The sequence below is a fragment of the Prosopis cineraria genome, unplaced genomic scaffold, assembly GCF_029017545.1.
Source record: "Prosopis cineraria cultivar Desert tree isolate PC_DT_omini unplaced genomic scaffold, ASM2901754v1 PC1, whole genome shotgun sequence".
NCBI lineage: Eukaryota > Viridiplantae > Streptophyta > Magnoliopsida > Fabales > Fabaceae > Prosopis > Prosopis cineraria.
Genome location: NW_026555332.1, coordinates 2,900,247 through 2,923,795, shown reverse-complemented (window position 1 = coordinate 2,923,795; position 23,549 = coordinate 2,900,247). Strand labels below are relative to the sequence as shown.

Below are 23,549 nucleotides of genomic sequence, written 5' to 3'. Positions count from 1 at the left end.
TCAATTCAAATTCCATAGACGAAGCACACTCCATAATACAATTCAGCCATTTCACATCAAAATCCATTATAATCAAAACAGCATGCAAAAAATCTCACTCAACATGATCGTACCCTTTACTCATATCAGCTTTCAAAGCAAGTTTAACAATTTTACAATCCATCCTTTCTTTCAAATAATGAAAACGAAGTGTTAGTTGGGATCCGGAACCTTTTAGTATCCATTTTTCTCAGCATCCCTCAGCATCTCAATTTAGCCCCTTAGATCTGTATCCAATGTTTTATATTTTGCCACATCATCCTATATTAAAATAATTTAATTTTTTAAAAATAATTCTTTCTTTAGATTTTTTTTCCATTTTCTATTTTCAAAACTTATTCTAAAAATTACTTTGTAGATTTTTGCATAGGGACTTACAATCTAACTTATTTAAATTCTAGCTTGACATATTTTATAAAAATCTGTTTAAAAACAATCTACAGGGTAAGCTTACAGTCTGGCTCATTCAAATTTTGGCTTGACTTATTTAAGCAAATCTATAGTTTAGCTTTTTCAAACTCTGGCATGACCTATTTAATAAAAACATGCTTATAAAATCTAAAGAAAAAAATTTTTAGAACAAGGTCAGGCCAAAATTTGAATGCTCACTCTGTAGATTTTTTTAAACAAATTTTTATTAAATAGATTAGGCTAGAATTTAAATAAGCTAGACTGAAAGTTTCTTTACAAAAGATCTGTAAAATAAATTTTTAGAATAAGTTTTGAGAATAGAAAATAAAAAAATCTTTTTTAGATTTTTTTTAAAAAAATTAAATTATTTTAATATAGGTTGATGTGGTAAAGTATGGAATATTGAATCCAGATCCAAGGTGTAAAATTGAGACGTTGAGGGACGCTGAGAAAAATGAATACTGAGAGGATCCAGATCCGTGTTAGCTGCGAGGAGAAAAAGAAAAGTAAGAGAACAAAGGTGGTTGGGCGATGATATCAAGGATCGAATAAGGGCAGTTGGAAAAATTAAATGGAGGGGAAATTTGATGTCCTTTTAACAAATCTTGAATTTGATGTCCTTCTCATTTAGAGCCCGAAGCAACTTAAATGTAATGTGGCGTGTAAATTTGTGACATTTTTTTTGATTAAGTATCCGATATTCATGATTACTGAGTCAAATTTGATATTTGTGGAGCTGATCAATTTGAGGGAATTCTTTTGATGTTGAAGATATTTTTTTTGCATTTATATAAGCTTATAATTTATAACTCCTTTTATTAGGAGAAATGTTTGCCCTTAATTTATGACATTTTAAGATATTAAATGTAAAATATATATATATATACTTTCTAATTTTATTGAAATTAAAAATTTTTTTAAAACTTATTAACTCTATATTAAAATTAAATTACTAACTTTATCTCTATTAAATATATATACTTTAATACTCCCTTTGTTCCAAAATTATAGTATATTTTTAAACAAAACTTTACGTACAAATAAATTTTATTAAATACACTTAATAATTTTTTAAAAAATAAAAATATAAAATTTTAAAAATACTCATTATTTAATACTTCCTACAATCCTATTTAAGGCACCTTTTATAAGAAATTGTTAATCTAAAATATAAGATATCTTATAATAATTAAACTATTTTTTTAATTTTACCCTTTTTATTAACGTGAGTATATTTAATATAATTATATTATTATTTAAAGTTAAAAGTAAAAATAAAAGCATGTCTTACCTTTTTATGACATCAATAAAAAAAATAATAATCTTTCTTAAAATGTGTGAAATAATTGAAAGTATTTTATAATAAGAACTGAAAGAAGTATATTGAAAAGAAAGTTATATAAAAATTAAATAGAAAGATAAAAGGTAATATTAAAATATGACTATTTGATAAAATTTTAATCTTCTCAAAATGCTTTATATTTTGAAACTCCAAATCTCTTCTAAAAATATTTTATAATTTAAGATAGAGAGAGTAACATATATGTTCTCTCACTAATATTTAATGGAAGTAAAAGGAAAAACTTATAATAAAAAGTAAATGATATGATTTATAAGTAGAACTAAATAAATTATTTTTTATGTCTTATAAATAGAACCAAAGATAATAATAAAAGATGTCATAATTGTCAAACTCTCGAATTGACTTTTCGAATTTATTATTTTTATATTTTTAGCGTATAAAATCGTGTTAACTCACTCATAAACTCAGATTAGATGAAATTCAGTTAAATTTATGAGTTAACTCTTTGAGTTCATTGTTTTTACGTTTTTAATTTACAAAATCATATCAATTTATTCATAAACCCTAAACTAGTTGCAATTAATTAAATTTGCTAAACTTGTCAATTTTTAATTGAGTTGAGAAAATTATATATATAAATATATATATATATTGTATAGAACTCACTTCATAGAAGTAATAGGACACAATTAAAAGGAAAATCAAACTCAAAAAGCAAAAATTAATATTAATAAAAAAAATAACAAATTAAGTTGTCTTGTTTTAAAATTTTTATGTTTAGTATGATAATCTATCAATATAGTTAGATTTAATTTTAATAATTTATATTTAAAATATATTCAAATCAAATTATGATCATATTTTATGTTTTTATTATTCAGTTATATACTTTTAATAGCTATTTATTAATAAAAATAAATTCTTACGAGTTTATGATTCAAGTTTACATTTCTATTACGAGCTTACTTAATATTAGTTTAACAACCTCGAAAGATGTACATCCTTTCTATAGTATAGAATATATTTATTTTATTCTATTTATAAGTCACCTCATTAAATTTTTATCCCAAATTTTTCCATTTGACCAACAATATTGAATTTTAAAGAGAAAAAATATATTGTTAAAGTATGTAAATTTAATAGAGATAAAATTAAAAAATTATTAAATTTTTAGATAAGAGTTAATGAGTTTTAGGTACTTAAAATTATTTCTTAATATATACTCTCTCCGTCTTTATATATAATAAATCTTCTAGAACATTTTTATTCCTAAATTTAAGAGTTTATTGACATATTTTTTAATGAATGAATTATTATACTTTTATTAAATTAAAAAGAGAGAAAAATAAATATTATCATTAATTTATTTTTAAAAAATTATTTTTTATTTATAATAATTAAAATAAAATTAAAATATTGTTATATTTTTATATAGATAATTAATTTTTATTAACTTTGATTAAAAATAATTTACACACAAAGCCAAGCATTGGGATGTGTAACGTCGGTGGTTTGAGGCGTATCAAAAAAGGCAGGCATTAATTGCATTTGGCTGGACAAAAGAACGGGCAATTCCATATCCCAGACGGTGAGGGAACTTAATTAGAAATAAATGCTAAATGCAGACCACGCTCCTTTATATATGTATGTATTCTATTTTTTTACAACAAAAAAAAAAAAAGATAAGTTGGATTTCTAGACCTCATAAACTACAATCCAAAAAGGTCGTTATAGCTAGTTTCAAGTAGCTTTACAAGTTGTTAACCCAACATAACTCTCATGGACCCATATCACCTCCCCTCCATTTAAAATATTTCATTTATTTATATATATATAAAAAATTTTATCACACAGTTTAAAAAAATAGTTAACTATTATAATTACATCTAAAAATAAAAAAAATAAACTAAAATATCCTGTATTAATCAATATAAGCATACATTAATCGCCTCTCGTTAATGTAAATTTTGAGATGTAATTTAAGAAATATATATTAAATACTTATTAAAATGACTGATTTTTTTTTAAATATAAGCTAAAAGTATTAGTTTCTGTGACAATAAAACATGGAGGGAGTATGCTCCTACAACAAGGGTATAGAAATTGAGGGTAGAATTTGAATTATCTAGAGTCTCATAGTATGGTCCATTAATTGCAAAACATAAATTTAAGTTTAAATATATTTCCCCTTCTTTATGCTTAGTGCCTAAGTGAAAAAAATATCAATAATAACAACATTATGCATGTTGGAAGTTAACCAGAGAAAAATGAGTTCATATTTTTTTAAAAGGATAAAGTATATTTTTGCTTTTGAAGTATTCTTCGAGGAGCATCCTGCAATATCTTCAAATACTTAATCACAATTAAGTTTGCAAATCCAAGGTATTCAAGGGCCTAGCTCCAATAAAGATCACTAAGTTTATAATTTATAGACATGAGTTCTTAAGTTTTTATAATTTATAATTATTTAAAAAATCATTTATCAAATTTTTAATTAGAGTAAAATATTATTTCAGAAGCATGAGATACCTCATAAAAATAAAAAGAGTCAAATTCTATTGAAAAACATTAAGTCATGAAAAATAGAGGGACGTCTTGTGGCATGTGCACATGAGTCGTGGCTATCTCTCTCTGTACCAAGTGTCGCGACGTGTTGCACATAACATATAGCAATTCTACCGTCATTTGATAGTAGCTCGGAGCAACTTTCGACATGCCTCATTTTTTTGTCCAATGTTCAAATCAGGTGATCTTGATGTTTACAGAAAGCTCTTTTCATAAACTAGCTAATGGCATAAGTTTTACTTTCAAATTAAGTCACATAAAGAAGTTGAATACCCAAATACATTTTTATAACTTTTCACACTTTTCACAATTCAAGTGTGTTTAAAATCTTACACGTGTACTATAAGCAATTCTTAACACCTAGAACACACTTAAAGGACTTAAGACTATTTGTATAACACCAGACACACATAAATCTATCCATTCCAAGGATTTAAGACTATCTGTATCAACATTCACAATTATGATCGAATCAATATCCCTATACTTACACTAGTGTTTGGCCCTATCAATACTTTAACATTTTACATATAACATTCCAGAGCTCAAAATACATCTTAGTTTCATTAACAACAGTATCGTGCAAGTGTAAACAAAATGTATCGTAATTGAAAATATTCAATGTATTACATAAAATAAATAAGATGATAAGGTTTTACAGTAGGAAATCCATGAATTCCTAAGCCTTTAAGGTCTTTCCCTTTTCTACACTAAAGCTAGAGCATGTAAAATATTAAAAGAGAGGGGTGAGTCTAGCCACTCTGTAACCAAGGTATGCCATCCTATGTAGTTACATATCAATTGATTTCTAGCAATAAAAGAGAGTTGAATACACAAAAATATGAGATTACACATAGCACAAGAGGGTGCTTTTACAAATAAACTCATTTTCATAACATCATATATAACATATGTGTATTACAAATTCACCATCATCTTGCTATCAAATATTTCACATATTCATATTCCGAGACGCATTGCCACAATACAGGCAACCATGTGACAATAGTTCAATCAACAATAATGATGGACATTGCCACAATACAGACAACCATGTGACATGTCAAATACACATATGCATGATGATTCCTCCTTATTTCCTTTGACTGAAACTATAGGCTATAATATCAATCAAGGTTTAGTTCATGTGACTAAACTACCTAAGCTTACTAATTGTGAGATATGACCCTACCAAAGATCATAGTATTCACTATTGAACCACGGCTTAATTCCCCTATTCTTAAATCTCTAGGGTGTCGTATGACCTTAAACTAAAGATCATAGTTATCTCAAACCTTTGAAACGTTAAAGGTTTAGCCCTCAATATTTGCTTCCAAGCTTGCTTTCCAAGTCAAATATGGTGCCCAGAAAATTAATCTATAATTAGTCAAGTCTAAACTTATTGACATTGTCAAATACACACTTCCAATTCTCATTTTCCACTTCTAAATTACTCAAAGCCATTATTTCTTACATTTAAGCCTACCTATTAGGTGTATTATAAAATCTCACTCTACTAATCACAATTAACCAATCAAATCATGATAATCAAAGGATTAACCCTTTAAGAAGATTACCAAGTTATAATTTTTAAAATACGGGATCCCAAGTTTTCATAGTCAAAATAAGTTTAAATCAATCATGAACTTGAATATTAGAGTTAAAACAAGTTATGGAAGCATGGAATACCTTAAAGGAGTGAAAGAAATTAAAAACAGTTAAAAAACAATTTATTGGCTATAGAATAAGGCACTGCACTGTGGCTCGTGCATGCTACACCACGGTGTGTTGTATGCAAATGATAGTAGATTATGTTGTCATTTGATAGCAGAATCGAGGAACTTTTGATCCATCTTGATTCTCTATTCAACATCTAAAAGACATGATATAGGTGTCTATGAAAAGTTTTTTTCACAAACTAGTTAATGGCACGAGTTTTACTTTCAAAGCAAGTTACACCAAGAAGTTGGACATCCAAACATATTTTTACCACTTTTTACAACTTTCACATAAAAAGGGTGTCCAAAACTCATAACAAATATCAAAAGCTATTCCTAACACCTAGACCATATCTATTGAACCTAGGACTATCAATACAACATATCACATGCACTTAAATATCAGTTTAACATAAAATCACTCATCAACTCCTTTTTCACTAAAAATAGAGAGGGAGGTAATTTGCTTTATATTGCATCAAAATCCATCATAACATGATTAAAACATTATTTCTACATTTACATTAGTATTTTGGCCCTATCAACATATATATCTCATATACACAATTACTCAAGGCCCAAAATACAATTTAAATATTTACAATAACAAAATAGTGCAAGTGCAATAATATGCAACCTAGAATTAGTAACAATATTCTGTTACATAAAATAAATGTAAACTAGAGGCATATAGTATGAATGAACTAATTTGTAGCCTCTCGAGTCTTATCCCTCTCTGTACCAGAACTAGAGCCTATAAAGTATTAAATAAAAAGGGTGAGTCTAACTACTCAGTAATCAAAATAAAACCTACCTTATATAGTTATATATCAATTGTAAATGAACACCTGCATATAGAATCAAGTTCTTAAAACATGCTTTAACACCTATCATATCTTACTAATCCAATTAGCACATTTTCATCTCATACATCCTGGGTACATAATTACAAGACACTTAGCCATGTGATCATGACCCAATATATCATCAACTTGCCACAACTCAAAACATGTGACATATCATAAGTTTACATAGACAATGATCAACCAACCTTATATCGTTCTTATTTCCTTCGATTGAAACCGTGGGTTATAGCACCTAATAAGGCTCCGTTCGTATGAATATATTACCCAAGCTCACCAATTGTGAGGTATGACCTAACCAAGATTACAATATTTACTCTTAGATCACGGCTTCCCTTACTCTTAAATCTTTGAGGTGTCATATTCCTAAGCTATTCTTCTCAATAAACTGGAAGAAAAAGTTAGGTTCTAGTCTTTTGACAAACTATAGGACAATCCTTTGACAAACTATGGGACAAGGCTATATCCTCGTGCATCGAAAGATAGCCTAAATATCATATGAATTTTCCTCTACTCTTAATTCTTAAGTGAACTCCCACCCACAAATCATGCCATATGTGATACTTATTCAATTTTCACAAGCTCATTTAGACATTATCAAAGACAACACATTGGGCTCACAACCGTGTACTACCTAAGCAAGCATCAATACTCCTTTTCATACTTATCACATAATCCACTATTTTTAAATCCAACCATCCGTCAATATCACAATCATCATCAACTATTCAATTTCACACATAATTTCAATTTCCATTCACTTCGAAAGATCACCTTTGTAACATTGACAATTCATTTTTGAAGTAAATATATAAACATAACCTTTCATTGCATGATACACACATTTGCCAATCACAATTCATAAGTACAATATATATTTAACATCACAACACAATTAACATATAATTTCTTAAAGTAAAATTCTCTCAATTACCTTCAACTTTTGAGAGATCAATGATTTACCCCTCAATTTTAAGCTTTCAAGTTCAATTTTTCAAGCCTCAATGGTGTTCAAGAGCTCAATCTACAATCAATAAAGTTGGATTTCATCAACAATGTCAAGCACACACAATTCTCAACTCACTTTTCATTTCTAGCTCACCCAATGCCCATATTGCTTATATTTGGCCTACCCATTAGGTTTATTAACTATCTTTAACATTATATAACTTTATGTAATACCCACATTGCCATTAATACCTCAACAACTATAATAATTATAGATTTAATGTTCATTTTTGGGCATTTATGGAACTCATCATCCAACAACTGTAAGGTCCCCTTTACCTAACCATATTTAACTCCATAATTAAGGTAATCAAGGATTAACCCTCAAAAAATTACTAAAGTTGTAAGATCACAAAAATGAGAAGAATTCTCAAATAATTTACAATAGGATCCCTAAATTCAATATATATAGTCTCTAACAAACATTTGATATGCTCAAATTAGAGTTTTAAAATAATATGAAAGATTAAAAATCATATGGGACCCAAAACAATAAGTTTTAAAACTTAAAACTATGTTTTGTATAAAAAATGACCTATTTGCCACAGCTTACTCACCGCTATGCCGTCCACTACGACACATTGCATGAATTTGATAGTATTAACTACTGTCATTTGACAGCAGTAGGAGCAAACTTTAGATGCGTTCTAAATCACTGTCAGATGTCTAATTAAGATGGTTCGATGTCTATCTAGAGCTTTCTCCTAACTTTAGGTAATGGCACAATTCACAGTCAAATTTATTTTCTATAACAAGATACCAAAACCTATTTTTACTACTTTTCACATAAAATACAAAATTTTGGTATCCTAACTCAATCACAAATGCCAAAAGCTTACACCGACTCTTTGACCACATTCAATAGACTCTAGTGGACTCATGCAATACACCATACACAATCAAAAATACTTATTTTTCAAAATCATCACTCAACCCTAAATTCACAAAACACAAGGGGGAGGAAATTCATGCACAAAACCATCATTTTCATTTCAAATTATTCAAAATATACATGTTCCTACTTGTACGAGTATTTTAGCCCTAACCATGAGTTTACAATCAAAACTCACTAACCCAGGGCACAAAATACACAAGTTTACACTATAGTAATGCAAATAGTACAAAATAATGACATATGATCCTAGTTGGCAATTATACAACATCAACACAAAAATAGAGTAAAGAGGTATGAAAGCAAGATTTCACCACAATTTTACGCCTCAAAATGTTTTCCCCTAACTGGATTCGATGAGCTAGGCCTTGAAAATATTGAGAATTGAGGGGTGAGTATAATCACTCAGTAACAAGTTTCACCTAATCTTTACAATTGCATATCAATTATAAACAAATGCAAATAGGTAAAAATATACAAACATAATATATATGATGGGTTTAGCCACAGTTCATAATACTAATAGCCATTTGACCAAGCTCAGGGTACATATTCATATCCACAAAATGTTAATGCACATCCTAGAGTCACAATAATACCAACCATACGCCCTTAATACTTACTCAACCACAATACTAACAACTATGTGACCAAATTTAAATGCACGATCAAATGCCAACCTTATATCCTCCTATTACCTTTGACATAAAATCGGTAGCTATCATGTGGCTACATCCTTCACGAACTAACCCAAACTTTCACTTGTGAGGAGTTACCAGGCCAGGGTTACTCGCTTCCTTGTGTAATCCATTTTCCCCTAATACTAATAATTATGAAGTGTTGTACCCCTAATTTAACCTCCTCATAAATCAATCGAGAGTAATTAGGTTTGAGTCCCTCATAGAATAAGTGGGATAGTCCCGAATCAATCATGGGACACGGCCTATCTCCCAATTCTAACAGTCAATGCTAAAGCAAATTCCTAATTCTAATGGTTAGTATCAGTACCATGTAGATTTAAATCAATCTACTCCTCTCCTTAGGTGAACTCCCGCCAATAATCATACTATTCACATTTTACATAGAATATGCATTTTAAATAATCAATTCATAGCATATAAACTCACATACTCATACTTAAATACTCTACATGCTCAACACATTACACATCACAATTCTCCACCCACAATAACATGCCATAATTAAATTCATAAGTCACAAATGGGTGGCATGAAAAAGGTTTTCATTTAGCAAGCCATTCACAAGTTCATCATTTGCCAAAATTGCATCTGTGATTCAAAATATAAATTATAATCCAAATCAACCCATTTTTAATCAATAACCAATTAATATTCAATAATATAAAGTTAGGTTTTTTCTAATTACCTCAAACCTTTGAGAGATCAAAGATTTACCCCTCATACAAAACACTTCTAAAGCTTCTCACAAGCTTGAATGGTGCCACAATGATTCACACTACAAACACAATACAACAATACCATCATTATCCCATTTGATGAGTTTTTCAACATTAATCTTCACACACTTTATTCTATCAATCCATAAATTTACTACCCATTTATACTTAATTGGTTCACTAGGTTCCATCAATATACATTATCATTGATAAATTTTCAAACCGCCATTAAAGGATATCAAACTCCCCCAACTACATCATTAATGGCAATTTTCATATATTAATGGCTCTACCTAACAAACTCTTAATAAAATCATCAATGTAGAATTTATCTACTATAAACAACTCCCATTATATCTATTTTAACCGATGGGTTCAAGCCCATAGCTCCTATGGACTGAAAATCACCATTAATGCTTAAACCCAAACTCAAATCTCTATAAGTGAGGAAGAGAAGGGAAGAAAGAAGAAACATACACTCACCTTATAAGTTAGGAAGCTCTAAAATATCATCAATAATCCCCAAGGTCATGCTCTAACAGAGCTAAGTGGTGCTCTTCGTGTTTCTCCTTCTTCTTCTCTATTTTTATCTTGTGCAGATACGAACTAGATATATTTAATTTCTGGCCATGCGTTGCGATGTATGCTAACCTTCATCATAGCACATGGCACAGAGAGTTCGTTACATTTAAATCTACCCCTATGGGCCGCAGCAAATTGATCACACACTGCAATATGTGGCATAAAGGGCTTCACCTTACTTTTTCTTCCTCCTTCCTTGCCCCGATGGCCTACCATTAATCTGGACCCACTTTTAGGGCTAAAATCATAATTAATTGCATCAATTAGGCCCATCTGGTTACACACATTATTAATTCATTAATCATACTCATTAAGTTAACTAATCAAGCTTAACTTTTTTGGATATTACAACAACCATTAAAATCATTAATACTAGATTTTAATAGTCTAAAAAACTCCCATTAACTCCATTTGAGTCAATGAGTTTGGACTCATAACCTATATGGATTGAAATCATCATCATCATTCAAACTTTAACTCAAATCCTTGAGAAAGTAGAAAAGAAAAGGGTTTAAGAATCTTAACCTAGATGATTTGAAGCTTCAAACCTTTTCAAATCCTCCCCTAGTTTGTGCCCTAGTAGAGCAAGTACAAATTCTTATGTTTCCCTTTACTTTCCTTCTATTTTTTGCATTAATTTGTGATTTATCTTTGTAAAATTTACACATGTGGTATAGAGAATACAGTTTCTCGCCTTGTGGCCTTGTGCGTCGCGGTGTACCATGCATGCATTGTGGCATATGACACAGAGGCTTTTCAACTTGTTTTTCTTCACTTTTGATCCCCAAGTAACCCAATTTTACTTTAAACCTAAATTGTACCTGAAGTTCCAACTAAAAATACTTATTATTCTCCTCTGATCACACACCACATAAATCTTATTAATGATGCTTGATTACTTAATTATTGGAGGTTAAATTTTCAGGATGTTACATGTATTAACTCTCTTTAGCTCACATTAGTTCCATTAATTATTTCTAGGCTCATTACCAGCTTCCAACAAAGTCTAACCACTATAATAAATGACATTTTTGGCTATTAATACACTTATAATCACCAAAACATGTAAATCCATTATCCTTGGGTTTAAATGTCTTAAGCAACTCTTATTAACTCTATTTGAGTCAACAGGTTCAGACTCATAGCCTATATGGACCGAAAATGGTCTACCATTATCAAACCCTAACATAAACTTAAGAAAATGGGTTGGGAAGGAAGAAGAATAGGTTAGAAAACTTACTTTTAGGATTTGATAGCTTTAAAATGCTTCTAACCTTAAAATTGAAGCCCTAGCAAAGCTTTAAGTCTCATCCTTCTCCTTTTCTCATTTTCTCTTTTATTTTTCTCTGTTTTTTGCATTAGTTTTGTATCTTAATTCTAAAGAAAGTATACCATGCGCCATAACAGCTGTGCCAAACACCATAGTATGTGGTATAGAGAGGGATCTTTGAGTTCTAATTGGCCTGTACATCGTGGCATGTGGCATAGAATCATTCCTCTTTGTTTTTCTCACTTTTTCATGCCTAGGTGGCCTAACTTCACTCCAGACTCAATCTTAAGGCTGAAATCACAACCCAACAACATCTATTAGCTCTCTATAACCATATATCACGTTAATCTTTAGCCTTTCTTAATTATCCGCTACTCCATTAGCAAATTAAACCTAATTATCTTACTAATTAACTAAGAATTATAATTCAAGATGTTACATATCTAATATCCTAAACTATTTGGCGTGGCATTTTTGCCCCTAAAGTAATTAAAAGGTAGCATTCTTCACCCTAACATTAAATAATTGCAAACGTTTGTTAGATAGTTAAACTACCTTCTCTCACATTATATTAATAGTCAACGTCTATTATTTAATGTCAAAGTAAAAAATATCACATTTTAATTACTCTAGGGGCAAAATATTACACCAAATAATTTAGAGTACTGAGTGCTCTTCAAAAAATTATTCAAACGAAAAATGCACCTTTACAATTTTGAAAAAAATAAAAGTTTATATGAGCTGGTCCCAAGCTCATCAAAGACAAGGCATGCTTTCATACTAAAATAACTCTTATAAATATGAGAAAACTCACATTCAAGGACCACTCAAGCAAATTAATCATAGACAAGGACTAACAATAACTTCCAATTTAAAAAAGGCAAATCTACATTCCCATAATAACAATCTATTCTATATTGGTTATTGTCTATAAATAGTTTATTCAAATGCTTCTTGAATGTAATTCTCTCATAAAGATATTTACAAATTCCCCATTAATAGTGTTTTCATATCAAGATTTAATTTCACATTTGGACCAACCTTGGGAAAGTGAGGCTGTTATAACCAAACCAACGATAGGTTTGGTGTAGCCAACCTTTTGCTTCTGAAAAAGTAAGTGCATATAATCCAAACGGAGGGCCGAGAAAAGTTCGAAAAGCTTCAATATGACTGCATGAGACTTTTTTTTTTTTTGAGTGTTTGTTAGACTCACTATGTACTGTTGTTTTATCGCTCTTGGGTTATTGTCGTTCACCTTTGGGTCCTTTTTGATTGTATGTGCACGCAGCAACGTGTGTTGGAATTGCAAAGCGTGTCTGCGTGGGTAATAGAACGTTGTGTCAAATCCTTTTGGGGGCTGACTTCTATTCCTCACTTTATTCATATGACGTCCAAATCAATTTTTCCATTTTAATTATTTATATCATGTTTGGTATTTGGGAATCTCTTTAAAGACCCAGAGACTTGGAAATCTAAAATGAAGATGATTTTTTTTTTTTAGTAAACTAGTCTAAAAGTGTTACTTCCATTTTATGACTTGCACCTTATTAAAATAATAATTAACAAGTAAAATTTTCCAATTTATTAAAAAAAATTGTCATACATATCACAACTCTTGGTTATTATTTATAATTTTTAGTTTTTATTTAAATTTAATTCAATCTTTTTTTCCTTAAATATCATTTCATCTTGATATTTCGACTATTTTCTTCCCTATATTTTTTAATTTCTTCTTCCGCATACTCCAACCACAAATTAAGCTCGAGAGCTACTTAAGCTTAATTATACGAAGAACGTGGCGGCATATAAATTAAATTGCCTTCAAACTATTCTTCTCTCACACAAAACTTATTTCAGTTTGACATGATAATGATCACGGAAGCTTGTTTCTCAATTTTTTTTTTAAATCCTTAACAACTCGCAATCCAATTGATCAGTTGCTCTTCAAAGAAAAATAATAAGTCATTCAAAATACGCACCTTATTAATGGAGACTTTTCTTTGTTGAGCTTTTGCATTAATTCATATATTTCTCTAATTGTATTTATAAATCACTTTTAACATGTTTTATTAGAATCAAGGTAACCCTTAATACTCATTAACTCTATTTAAAAATTTAATGAATTTTGAATTTTGCCTTTATCAAATACTTATTTTAACAATATAATTTTTTCTCTAGCATTCAATGAAGAATAAAAGAAAAAACTTATAATTAAAATTTATTGATATGACTTATAGATAAAACAAAAAAGAAATTCATTCTACCCTATAAATAAGACTAAAGAGAATATATACTAATTAATTCTTATGCCTCAATCATATATATATATATATATATAATCCCCACATGCTTGATATTGATTCAGAATCTAATAAGAAATTAGCATTTTCACTCCACCAGGACAACTCTTTGCCCACTAAATTACTGTTTTTTATTTATTTTATCCAGTCTATATATATATATATATATATAATTTTGAGAACTTATCTCATATCTGCAGATCCAGCTATGAGTTTTTGAATTATGACATATATATTCATTTTCATTTTCCCATGTGTCAGAATGACTGGCACATGTGTGGACCAGTTGTCATCCCCAAATCATACAGGTCAATGATTTTTGAATAGTCAGACTGTTATTAAGGCTTGTCTTGATTCCTTGTATTGCGGCTTTTATCAAATCTTGCTTAAACTAATCTGAATCGTTATTATTTCATATGTAAAAGCGTTATTACCAACGATAACTTTACAGGTACTTTAAAATTTGATATATTTATTTAATATAATTATATATTTTAGAATTTAAATTTCATGTGTAAAATCGTTATTATCAACTATAACTTCACATGTATTTTAGAATTTGATATATTTATTTAATATAATTATATATTTTAGAATTTAAATTTAAAATTTTAATATAAATTAATTCAACTCCTGAACTGTTGATTTTGTCATTGTTAGTCGAACATTGGTACTGTGAAGTCTTTCTTTCTCTCTATATATTCATTCGGCCATTCCAATACTTTGCATTATTGTGAAGAACGAAACCGTACGCCAGTGCTCAGTGATATTAGGGGGAGTTCAATTGGTGGAAGAGAACGTCATGTCGTTTTAGGGAGGACCACCGTCTCTGTTCCCTGATACACCAAAACGACACAAGACATACATATTCATAAATTACCATGGTGGTCGCCAGAGGAAGACCTGTCACCGGTGTCCTTGGGTGGTCGGACATGAAGGGTCTGGCCATGCAGGTGATCGGCAGCCGATGGTTCGTGGTGTTTGCGTCGTTTTTGGTTATGGCGGCGGCGGGAGCCACCTACATGTTCGGCTTGTACTCGCCGGACATAAAATCTGCTCTGGGCTACGACCAAACCACCCTGAACCTGCTGAGCTTCTTCAAGGACGTCGGCGCCAACGTGGGCATCCTCTCCGGGCTGATCAACGAGTTGACGCCGCCGTGGGTGGTGCTGGTGATCGGCGCCGTCCTCAACTTCTTCGGCTACTTCATGATATGGCTCGGAGTGACCCAAAGAATTTCGAAACCCAAAGTTTGGCAGATGTTCCTCTACATCTGCATAGGTGCGTACCGGCGCTTTCATCACCCATCACCAAAATTAGCAATGCTCCTCAATTTTTATTTTTTTTAAATTGTTGTTATCATTTAATCTTGTGAACAAATCAACAAATAAATAGAGTTTCTTTCTTTGTTTGTCATCACAATTTACTAAATCTTTTTTAAAAATTCTTATAATTTTATACTCCAGGAAAGTTAGCATGAATTCTGGATTATGCTTTAAAAAAACGTTAGTTAATATTTTGATTTTTAAAAAATATTCTCGTCTTTCTATTTATATTTTTGAGTGAAATATTTAAACTGCACTTATCAAGTATAATAATTTCATTAAAGCAAGAGTATAACTGTAAAAAAAAAATAAAGCATAAAATTTGCTCAATACCTTATATTTTAGATCATGCAATACTTTTAAAAAATTACTTATATTGTAGTTCAAGAAAGTTTTTTACCACCTTATTTTTAATAAAAACGAAAAGGAAGGGGAAAAAAAAACTTTGGGCAGCTATGGATCGTTTGAATTTATGGCTCACACTCAGGTTTCAACAGCAATAACAATAGATACACCAATAAGAACAAAACCTCTTGACATGGATTGTGATTTTTGTTGACATAAATATGTAGGTCTTGTTTATTTAGTTCCCGTTTTTTATTTTAAAAAATGATTTTATAAACTAAATTTTAAAAATGTAGTTTTTGAATAAAGTGGGATAATGAAACTTTTGATTTTTTTTTTTAAATTTTACTTCAGTTACAACGATAAGCCATCTGGTATCTGAAATTTAATTTTTTTAATCGAATTTTAAAATTTCATGGCTATGCACAGTTAATCTTTTAATGTTATTTCTTCCTCAAAAAAATAATGAATTAGGCATAGTTTTGAAAATTTCAAGACTTAATTAATAAATAATAATTGAGGTTTGACTTATAAGACAAAATTTTCATTATCCCAAATAAAATAAAAGAAAAAATTTGTTTGGCTATGTTAATTTAAAAATCAATTTTAAAATCTTTTTTCAGAGCCATCAACCAATGACAGTATCACATGGTGATGGCCTGTAATAAGAATCCGTTAACAGTGGTTAACGGTGACATCGGTGGCGGTGGCCGGTAAAAACGAGAACACAATCAAACGTGCCTATAATTCCTCTTAATCAATGGTATTTTAATTTGTATTTTCGATCAAAATTAAAAATTGTGATGATGAATCTGGGTTTGCATAATTGCAGGAGCCAACTCGCAGACGTTCGCGAACACAGGGTCTCTGGTAACATGTGTGAAGAACTTCCCGGAAAGCCGAGGCGTAGTTCTCGGCATTCTCAAAGGCTACGTCGGTCTGAGCGGAGCCATCATCACTCAACTATACCACGCCTTCTACTTCGACGACACTAAAGCTCTCATCCTCCTCATCGGCTGGCTTCCGGCCGCCATCTCCTTCGCCTTCCTCCGCACCATCCGCTACATCACCCCGGTCCGACACCCCAACGAGCTCAAGGTCTTCTACAACTTCCTCTACATCTCCCTCGGCCTCGCTGGATTCCTCATGATCATTATCATCGTCCAGAAACAGACCAACTTCAACCAGTCCGAGTACGGCCTCAGCGCTGCCGTCGTTCTCTTCCTCCTCTTCCTCCCCCTCGCCGTCGTCTACATCGAGGAGTTCAAGCTCTGGCAAGCCAAACGCCTTGCCCTCCTCGAGCCCGTCAAGAACATCGTGGTCGCCGACCCGCCGGAGATAACCGAGACCAGTGCTCGTAAAAGTTCAAGTACTACTTCCGGTGATATAACCAAAGCAAGACGAGAAGGTCAACCAGAGATAAGGTGGTGGCAAAATGCTTTCAGCCCGCCGGAGAGAGGCGAGGATTATACTATTCTCCAAGCACTGTTCAGTATCGACATGATTATACTGTTCTTGGCTGGCATTTGTGGGATCGGAGGGACGTTGACTGCGATTGACAATCTGGGTCAGATTGGGGCATCCTTGGGTTACCCGAAGAACAGTATAAGCACGTTCGTGTCACTGGTGAGCATTTGGAACTACCTAGGACGTGTCTTCTCAGGTTTCGTGTCTGAATATTATCTGTCCAAGTATAAATTCCCTCGTACACTCATGCTCACTCTGATACTCATAGTGGCGTGTGCGGGACATATTCTGATAGCCTTCAACGTGAAGGAAGGTCTCTACGTAGCTTCTGTGATCATTGGGTTTAGTTTTGGAGCACAATGGCCTCTGATTTTTGCTATCATATCTGAGCTATTTGGGCTAAAGTACTATTCAACTCTGTATAATTTTGGCGGGTCAGCTAGCCCGATAGGGTTGTACATTCTTAACGTGAGAATCACTGGTCATTTGTATGATAAAGAAGCTAAAAAGCAACTTGCAGCTTTAGGGTTACGAAGAGAGGAAGGCAAAGAGTTGGTTTGTGTTGGGGCAGAATGCTTCAAGATGTCATTTATAATCATCACAGCTGCAACTTTCTTTGGTGCTCTTGTATCTCTCATTTTAGTCGCCAGAACAAGGAAGTTCTATAAAGGTGACATCTATAAGCGGTTCCGTGAGGCCGCCGCTGCTGAGGAGTCTGCCGCACCTGTGACGACGGAGATGGAGACCAAAAACACAGTCATGCCGGCAGAGAACGGTAGCGCCGGGACCAGAGAAGCCAACCGCGAGAAGGAAATAGAGATGAAGGGTTAATTAGGAATAGCACATCTTGTGTAGATAGGAACGAGAAAATTAATTAATGGATGCTCGCTTCATAAGGTTGTCCGCGTTAGTGTAAAATGGTGATGAATCTTGGATTTCACAAAGAGCTGCAAAATTTTGTTATTTTCTTTTCTTTGTATCTTGCTCCATATTCTATTCAACGTGGAATAAAATATGGCAGTGATGGATTTGATAATTATTGTAATAATCTGCCATTTTTTATGCAAGTTTTCCTTAATTTGCCTTTTAACGTGACAGATAAGATCGGCAATGATGCTGGCAGCTTTGTCTAAATGAGCATTGGGTTTCTCTCTGCTTAATATTTTTTATTTAATATTATATGGATTTGGAGATTATCATATCGAGCAGCCATGAAGGAATCCAAATTTTTTGGATTTTTCTAATGAGGGCTTGCAAGTTGAAGATTGATGTTGACATATCAAGAGCTAGCATGAACCCCAGCATTCGACCCATGGATATCCACTCAATAGCGATTATTTCAAGACAAAAATTCAAATATTTAAGGTAAAATAATAATAAAATCTCTTTGAATTATATAAATGATAATCTAATCACTCAAAATATCATAGTTTCATTAAAGTATCTAGGAACTTATGTGTTTATAAATTTTAAAGTAGAAAAGACTATTTTACTTTTATTGAAAATAACAAACCCCAACCACAACTTTTACTTAAGGAATAATAACTTTTATTTTATAAATCACAAGACTTAAATAAAGAGTCACAACTTATCAAACGTAACTTTAATTATTGAAAAAAAAAGTTCTTAAAATAAAAAAATATACTCACAACTTTATTTAAGAAATAACAACTTTTACTTAAAGAATTATAAAAATTAAACAAGAAATCACAACTTATCAATGAGGATAAAATAATTTTTTTAATTTAAAATTTATTAACATAAAGGTTCCTATGGACTTTAGTGAAATTATGTTATTTTGAAGGACCATATTACTATTTATATAATTTGGGGAGATTGTACTACATTTTCCCATGAAAGAAGTGTGTTAATTTTCGTTTTCTTTTGTAAGCTGGTTGGTAGTTGATTCTGTTTGCATAGTTTTTATTTGATGGAATGAAGTTTTAAATACTTATTAAAAAAATGTAAGCTTAATATTTGAACGTTGGATATATAGAAATAAGTTATATTATTTATGATTATTGATAATGCGTCTTTGCAAATTTTATATTGTATATTTTATTTGATATATTGCCATGAAAATAACTATCACAAAATTTAAAACAAAGAAACAAACATTGTGATGTCTTAAATATTCACTCAAATTAAGTCTTCAGCGTTAATTTTTGAAATGGAATGATATTTAATTTGAATTTGTTGCAACATAAAGTTGCAGCAGTGCACCTGTATATATTATGGGAATGGCATTTAAGTCCCATAAGGGAATCAATAATAGTTATATTTTCTACATAATTATCTAAAAATAAGTTATAAATATTGATTCAATTTTCTGTTAAGATTAATTCATAATTCTTGGAGGTATGCATGAAAAGCATCTCTTGGGATAGCATAACCTCTTGAAAGGCACTTAAATTTTTTGATGGATTAATTTCATGGCTACCAATTGTAAGGATATCTTGAGAAACCAAAAAAAAAAAAACAACCATGTTTGCAATCATTTAAATAAATATTTACTCATTTCTTTTAAAAATATAAGACATTTTTTACCGAATCGCACCCTCAATAGAGTAGTTACTTACTTTTAAATTAACCCTGTCTTTTTATATTTACCCCTATTAAATATCCTATAATAAATATAAAGTCATTATTAATAAAGGTGCTTTTGAAAAAACAAAAGCAATGATTACACATCAAAAGACTAAAAATATCTTATATTTTTTAACATCCAACTTATCAAAAAATGCCTTACATTTTTTAATGGAGGAAATGTAAGTTATTTTTTAAAATTTTTTTTCAGAAACTTAGTTATTATAAATTTTCTTTTTAAGACTTTAATTTATCTTATCATTCTTCCTACGCACATTTATCCCCAGTTTTCCACCGCGTAAATCAACATTTTAATTTGTTTACTATACAACATGGACAAGGACACATATTATAGGGATGGAATGTGGATGGAATTTAATGTGGGAAGATTTTATATTTAGATATTAATTTTATTTTTTGTTTATTTTAATTTCACCATTTGGATTGATTGTTTTCAGCTATATACTTCTTCAGAGGGCACCGCAACTCATATAAAGTAGGGTTCTTATTTTATTTTTGTGGTCCAAAGATCTAAATGCTGATTAATTTGAGAGAATAAGAAATCATTTAGCTCGAAATCCCAAACCTTTGTTTTAATAAGGGACCAAAATGAAGTAATTACAATACGTAGGGGGCAAAAAGACAGATAAATTAATCTGATGTCCAGATTCCCTTAGAAAGGGCTTATCTACACCAAATTTCAAGTCAATTAATGAGTATTAATATTACGTGGAATCTGTTCAACGTTCACAGGAGCTTAATACATGTGCTTTAAGATAACTGGTGGATTTTGATCAAGCACTGATAGTTTAAAAGTTTGATTAACTTGTTAGAGATAGCACGTTACATTTCTTTTTAATTAAAAAAAGTTTTTTGACTGATCTTCGTCACGAACTCCGAGTACTCTGGGAGAAATTAATTAATTAAGCGCAAATTGATTCAAATTCAAGGTGTTTGATTTTAAGCAATGTGCGAATTATTATTATTATTTTTTTTTGCACGAGTATCTAAAGTGAAACTATTCCCTCTTCAATATTATGAGAAAATTTTTTGAAGTATCATACTAAATAAAAGAAAACATGAAAATAATGTGTGATTTTAAAGGTTATTCACTTATCACATCGAATTAAAACTGCATGTATATGTGAGGAGTCCAAGCAATCCTTGTTAGTTCATATTACTCAAAATAGCGATTATGTGCGCGCGCGCACGTTAGGGGAAACAAATGGTTAATTGGCAGATGGAATAGTTGGGCGATTTCACCTAATTAACATATCCGTTAACAATTAATAATAGCACCACAACTTTCATATAATGAAATAGCCACGTCATTATATGTGTTTTTTCATGCGGAGCGTCCAGTACCTCCATATTAAAATTAAAGTCTTTTTCATGGAGCTTTGGATGCTTGTGTCAATTTTGGGGAGCTTTTAACACCACCCAAGCTAACTTGGGTGAAACTGTGAAATGGGGCCCTTTCTAGCGAAAGATGTTCCATTTTTAGGATTCAAATTCAATAGCGGTTAATTGATGCAAGTTTCTTACCCATTAGACCAATCATTTTCTAGATATAGAGGTCGTACGTATGTCCATAAGGAGGGCTAAGTTGAATTTTGTGTTTTCCAAGGTGGTACTATTAATGCCTCTATTAAAAGGTAGAAAAGGCCTATCTCTAAATATTGAAAGATAGATTATAAATATATAATATATTTAGAAAGTATCTCATTAAATGACTTAAATTATTTTAGTGGAGCATATTATCTTTAAGCGTGTTGAATATAAAAAATATAATAACCTCCATTCACTAACAAGATCTTCATATTAATAATAAAATTTGAATTTATAACCTTGTGAATTATGAGTTAAATTCTTACAAATTAAATCAGCCTTTGTTGATAAAAAATATTTTTTTGGCAAAATAATGTTTAGTTGAGTTGGGTCTCAAGAATTCACAAATATTAAGGCATACCTCTGGATTCAAAGAGTATTTACAAATCATTCGTCAATAAAGTTTTCACATCAGCAGTATGATTTGATTTTACAATCTTGTGGATTATATATGAGCTAAATCATTACTAACTAGCAAATCTTTGTTGGTAAAGAAATATATTTTTAGATCACATCTAAAATGTCTTAGAAAATGGGATGGAGGGGGTATTAAATCAGTAATTAAAGTATCAAAATTAATTTTTTGTTTATGAAACAAATCTTATTACGAGGAGTCTGCCTTCTAAGGGATGTCATCAGTCTTTGTTTGCCGTGAAGGATGCTTTTAGTCTCATCAAAAGATTTTGTAACTGAGCTTTTTATATAATATTTTTGCGAATAGTTAACTTTCTAAATTTTATCTTCTTTTTTTTTTTTGTCATTTCAATAATCTAGAATGAATTTCACCACAATACATTTTTATATGTAAATTGAAAAATATCATTACGTGAAGAGATTAAGTGGAAAAATATTTGTATAAAAGATTAAAATAAAAAAAGTGCCATTTATTAAGTGCTAAAATGAGGTTTCAAGTCCATCAACTTATGGACTAAAACAGAAAGCAGAGAATAATAAGTTTTGAATACTTTTTTAGATATTAGGCTGAAGAATCTTTTTTTGTTTTTTTGGAGGATATGTTATGTGTTTTATTGTCCTTGATCTGCAAATATTGGTATCCTCTGAAGCACAAGGGCATATTACACCTTTAATCCGTGAAAAATTGGGCTTCTAAAATTAGCCATACTTAAATTCAAAGCCTTGGCTCAAAAACCGCTCAATGATATGCTATTATAGTTTAATTAAAAAACAAAAAACAGCGCTGTTTACTCACTTTGACAATTTTAGTTTTGGGCTTCTGTGTTAGGAATTCATTGTAGAAATAAAAAGTTTAAAGAGCCCAATGGGTATGCTAAAAATATTTTGAAATAAATTCGAATGATAAAAAAATTTGCTTTCTTGGAAAAACTTTTCAAGCCCAAATTTATATTCTACCTCCTCGTTTAATTTTACAAGTTTTCTTTTTGGTATGAACAACAAAGAATTCAGCTATAAATAATATATCAAGCCTACTAAGTTTTGTAACTCATTTATAAATGAATTTTTACTTGTTAATTACATATAGTAACTTGTTAATAATAAAATGTTTTGTATTTATAGTAGAGTAAGACTTGTAAAACAGGGATCATTAGGTCTTTTTTTTTTTTGGAAATCTTACTTTCAAATATATCCCTGAAATGCAGTGATATTTTAAATTTTTGGGATCCTTTTTTAATATTAAAACGTTATAAGTAATCTTAGATGATATTTTTGCTTCTTCTTTTTTTCATCCTTCGGTCATTGGATAGTTTTAATTTCATAGACTTTTGTTGGGGTTATTTTCTCTCTGATTGCTGGGAAAAGAATCCGGGAGAACGTCATTGACACTCCAAGAAATAATATTATTGCATTTTGGACTCAGAAAAAAATTCTTC

The 23,549-nt window shown here is 30.7% G+C and overlaps 1 protein-coding gene across 1 annotated transcript; it reads left to right on the top strand.

Annotated features, from left to right (window-relative positions):
* The first annotated feature begins 15,084 nt into the window (after positions 1 to 15,084).
* Positions 15,085 to 18,595, top strand: LOC129291109 (uncharacterized). Its single transcript, XM_054928279.1, has 2 exons — positions 15,085 to 15,649; positions 16,871 to 18,595. The coding sequence occupies exons 1-2, from the start codon at positions 15,250 to 15,252 to the stop codon at positions 18,334 to 18,336; spliced, it is 1,866 nt and encodes a 621-aa protein (XP_054784254.1). The 5' UTR covers positions 15,085 to 15,249; the 3' UTR covers positions 18,337 to 18,595.
* Positions 18,596 to 23,549: the final 4,954 nt, after the last annotated feature.

Excerpts from the sequence above, each read along its gene's own strand:
- LOC129291109 (XM_054928279.1), top strand. The coding sequence starts at position 15,250 with ATGGTGGTCGCCAGAGGAAGACCTGTCACCGGTGTCCTTGGGTGGTCG. Across the intron at positions 15,650-16,870 it reads GTTCCTCTACATCTGCATAG|GAGCCAACTCGCAGACGTTC; the intron begins GTGCGTACCGGC and ends GCATAATTGCAG.